Genomic DNA, 4,622 nt, shown 5'->3' with positions numbered 1-4,622 from the left:
CTGCATGTGCAGCTCCGTGCTTTATATCTTCACATCGGACTCGTTTGTTATTTGCAGGTGTAAAATACCATAATTAATAATCTTTGTGCATGAATCCCAAATACGGCATCACATTTAGATTCAGTTTTAGAATGCTAGTTTGACAACTGATATCTTAAACCACCAGCAGAGGGAGAAAGAGACTGCTCCAGAGACTACTTGTTGTCAGATCTAAAATGTTGGACTTCACAGAAACAAACGAACTGCATCTGATGATCCAGTTAAACATACATCCTTCCATAAGTCTGTACTCGTACAGGTAAAAGAACATCTAGTTATAATCATTGTACTGTTGCAGGTCCCAAAAATAAAGAGGTTTAGCCATCAAAGCATTTAATCAAGCAAAAATCTGACATTTAAGAGCTTTCAGGCATAAAATAATCTCCATAAAACTCTAAAAATTACTCGTTTTGCAGTCAAACAAAACCTAATGAGTCTGTTAGCACGACATTTAGCCAGATTGATGCATTTCCAGACACCTGACATCTTTAATGCAAGTTACAACCAAAAGATGGGCATTATTTTAGTTGCACTTACATATTGGAAATGCACGTTGCTCAACCTGCCACCGTAGAATTATACAAGTAGTACAAGACACAAATCTGTGTGTACATGTTTTTATTTGTTTTAGTACAACAGTTCAAGTCAACTAGCCACTGTATCTATTGGGAGGTGCCGAAGTGTATTGCTCGTTTGCATTCCATGTGTAGACCCCCTTGTTCAGTGATTTCAAGATGGCATCCGTCTCCATGTCTGGCATGTTAATTCACAGCTATACAGCAAGAAGTTATGTGCTTTGAAGACAACCCCAATGTGTTTACAAAACAGCGAAGAGTCAGCAGCGGCACAAACATGATCTACAGGAGCAAACTAGCAGAATCTGAATAGCAAAGCTGCATGTTTAACACCTGCATGTACAACAGCCGACGCCTTGATCTTTTGCTACTCCTTTATTTTTAATATACAGTCAGTGCCGAGAACAGTTGCGGTTCACAGAGACATTTTCAAAACGCACTAGGGACAAAAGACCTATGCATAGAAACATGCTTCCTCAATAAGGATAAGTACACACTGCTAACTTTCAAAAAAGGGTAGAAGCTGCACCGACAAGCTACATATCAAATGGAATAAACTCAAGTGTGGGGGGGGGGGTGAGCCACATGTATAACCAGCGCAAGTACACTTATAGCAGGATAATTGAAAAATTCACAAAGTACTTTGATGTATTTCAAAAAGGTTGGGAAGTGAACACAACAAAATACTGGCCGAACAAAAAAATAACTCAATCTTTGGATACGTAAAAAACCCTATACAATCCCCGGTCGAAACGTTCAGTCTTCGGTACCTTCTTTGGTCTCCTTGTTCTTTCGCACCTCTTCCACCTTCTTGTCCTATTTTTTTTTAAAAGGAGAACAAAACAGTTAAGTTACAACATCCTAGTGAAACAAATCTCTTTAAAATCAACTGACCTTCTCCTTGAACTTCTCATTCATCGCTGCCAAAAGTGCTGTGCGGTTCTCTTTGTTGGCCTCCATCTTCTGATTGAGCTTCTCCTCTGCAATCTTACTGAAGTTGTTGTTCTCCTCCATAGCTTTCTGTAGCACTGCCTTTTCATGTTCACGCTTCTCAGCTAAGTGCTTAAGAACCTCAGCTTCATGGTTCTGAAAAAGCAAAATAAAAGCAGACAAAAGATTCAGATTTAAAATCTAGTTAAAAAACTTTGGGCTCAGGGTTTATTACAAGCAATACATTTCTTACCTTGCGTCTCTCCTCTGCAGCATCCAGCTTCCTCTGGATTTCCTCCATCGAGACATCCTTCTTCTTGGGAGGAGCCAGGGGGAAATCAGCCTTGGCATCTGGGGCAGGAGCTGCCAGGATCACCTCAAAGGCTTGGCCAGAGGCACGCTTGTCGAGCTCCTTGATCAGGATTTCTGAACAACAAAGAATGGAGGTAAAAATGCACCGAGGAACAATGAACCACTAAGCAAGAATTTACATTCATATATTTTACATAACTTACCTTCAGAGGCTGCCATTTTAGGGTTATGTGTAGGTCAATTTTACCTGAAGTGGAAATATAAGAAAAAGGTTAGATTATTGAGATTCACCATCTCTGATGCATTCATAGTAGCACGTGGCTCTAGAATTAGTGACCTCTAGCGGACGTTTTACACCATTTTCAATCAACCACCCCTCCCATTTTAACAAACCAAGCTCACAACAAGGCACAGTAGCAACCCCGCATGGCAGACTTCTGCACTGCAAGAAACCACCGCCCAGCAATACACAAAACACGCCTGCATGAAACACACACACACACACACACCATTGTTTATCTTCCAATTTATGGGCAGCATTGAAATTTAGAGCCATCTGTGAGCATTTCAACAGATTCAGACAAGAGAGGGCTTTTCAAACGCCAACCTACCGCTGCGTTAATCGTTAATGACAGACACTCGTCGCATCTTGCAGAAACAAAAGGCTGTGGTCAGGGTGGGCACGGCTGGCTGTGATCAGGGGGGGCACGGCTGGCAGTGCCAGGTGCAGACAGGCCTGCAGTAGGCCTACACTAAAAAAAACGCCAATATGCACGATCGGAAACAAGATTAGTGAGCAATGAGCTGGCGGAAAAAATGATCACCAGGGAGCACCTGTTCCTTGCACCATGTGCAAGAGCCGCAGGAGGAGGAGGGGGGGGATGCAAATGCAGACTAAACATGCGAGGAGAAAGCAAATGCCTGGATCCTTGTGAACAAATGTAATGTCAGTATTAACTTAATATTGATTTATGGGTGCAATGGCATGTTATTTGGTCAAACGTGACTCATAACGATCACCAAAACCAAATGAGTGAAACGACCCCTCCCATAATTTTACATAAAAGGCTACCAACTAGCTAAACGTAGCTTTAGTATCTAACATGTGTTATTTCCATATAATGCAGAAATCTGCGGTTGAATTGATTGGAAGAAGGTTTGGTGAATGCCCACACCTTGCATTACCAAATCGGTACGTTGGCAAATTGTAAAGTTTTTAAGTTTACGGTCTTCGCCTTCACAATATCCTCGTTGACAAACTAGATCATCTTAATGTATAGATCCAGTTCTTAGTTAGCTTCGTCATTAGCTGCAGAACACCAGGCAGCATCAAACAAAGGCGCTTTTCACGAGCAGCTGCAAACAAAGACGAGCTGACGACAGGTTCATTTACACAAACACACAATGTCGAATATTAAATATTTCCTCTCACATAGGGAAAATAAAAATTGATAAAATGTGACTGCTAGCTTACCTAAAAATTCATTCATGAAAGAAGTCCCCCAAAAACAACCTAATCGGTGTCTCTGTCCGTGCCAACTGTGCCAGTGTCTCCCCACCATACAAAAGACTAGCAACCCGCCAACCAGCCCACATAAAGTGAAGCAACAACCGACGTTTCGGCTCATTCTTCGGATAAAAACGCCTCACGACGTCCAAGATAAACACCAACTGTCGAAATGTTAGCTTAATGCTACGCTAACAAAAGCCACTCATCATAAACTAAACAAAAAACGTTGAATAAATACAAAAATACAAACTCCATTTACAGTATTACACTTATCTCGCCTGCATCTCTTTACAACGTTATAAATTCAACAATATTTCTACTTACAGATGAACAATAAATTATTCTTGTATACTTTTTGTCGCTATAAAGATTCCGTCTGTCACACCCACCTTCAGAAAGCTCTGGATGCTGTGCTCCTCTCTCAAAGAGTTCACCGCGAGCCCTGTGCTCAGAAGATGGAAGCGCGCGCACATAAATGGACCAGAGCGAGTGTCGTCACGCCGATTGCGGCCATTTATTGGCTGCTTGCTCGTAGGGGATTCTGGGAATGGTAGTTTTTATTGTAACTTTCCGTTTATACAATGAGCTTTAACTATTTCATCATTCCAAATTGAATAACAGTGTTTGGTATTACAAAAGAGACAAACTGGGTGTGGCAGCACTCCATAGTAATATATTGGGAAGCGGTTTATTGGAAATAACTGGCAAGTGTTCCCTCTTACAGTGATTTTAGTTATTGCTCCACCTATTGCCTAATAAAGTGGATTTTGGAAGGAATGATTTTATTTTTTATATTATAACTTATTTTTGATTATGTGTCAACAGGCCACTATTGTGAAAAATAGCTTTGCTCTCAATTATTCCCCAGATTAAACAAAGGTTATCTATCTATCTTTTTTAACAAACACTGTTAACTAAATAATTTAATGTTATTTAAAACGATGTAAAACCAAGACACAAATTGTTTTACAAAGACGAGTATTTTTCCATGTCTTAGAGAGCTTTAAAGTAGCATGGCAAAGAGTAAAGCTTTACATTATTTCAAAGTAACAGGCGAAGACATCACTATAAAACAGATATAGACATAAAGACATCAAATCAAAAGGAAAATAATCCCATACACAGAGCCGCTTTAAAGCCATTAATGAAATATGAACTGGCACGCTTCAATCCAGAAATCCTCCACATTTGCATCTACCAAATCTTTTATATCTATTTTCCAACTTTTAAAATATTATATGTTATAATGTTATATC

At 40.0% G+C, this 4,622-nt stretch overlaps 1 protein-coding gene across 1 annotated transcript; it reads right to left on the bottom strand.

Moving 5' to 3' along the window:
• Positions 1-640: 640 nt before the first annotated feature.
• LOC115015930 (stathmin-like) lies at positions 641-3,858 on the bottom strand. The gene is made up of 5 exons (XM_029443579.1): positions 3,756-3,858; positions 2,060-2,103; positions 1,798-1,970; positions 1,509-1,700; positions 641-1,430 (listed from the first exon to the last, which is right to left on the bottom strand). The coding sequence occupies exons 2-5, from the start codon at positions 2,073-2,075 to the stop codon at positions 1,371-1,373; spliced, it is 441 nt and encodes a 146-aa protein (XP_029299439.1). The 5' UTR covers positions 2,076-2,103; positions 3,756-3,858; the 3' UTR covers positions 641-1,370.
• Between the last annotated feature and the right edge of the window lie 764 nt (positions 3,859-4,622).

This window comes from Cottoperca gobio, chromosome 11 (assembly GCF_900634415.1).
Source record: "Cottoperca gobio chromosome 11, fCotGob3.1, whole genome shotgun sequence".
NCBI classification, from domain to species: Eukaryota; Metazoa; Chordata; class Actinopteri; order Perciformes; family Bovichtidae; genus Cottoperca; species Cottoperca gobio.
This window is presented reverse-complemented; position numbering and strand designations above follow the sequence as displayed.

Coding starts and splice junctions, on each gene's coding strand:
- LOC115015930 (XM_029443579.1), bottom strand. Junction 1,701..1,797: donor CTGCAGAGGAGAGACGCAAG/GTAAGAAATGTA, acceptor TTGCTTTTTCAG/AACCATGAAGCTGAGGTTCT. Junction 1,431..1,508: donor ATGAGAAGTTCAAGGAGAAG/GTCAGTTGATTT, acceptor AAAAAAAAATAG/GACAAGAAGGTGGAAGAGGT.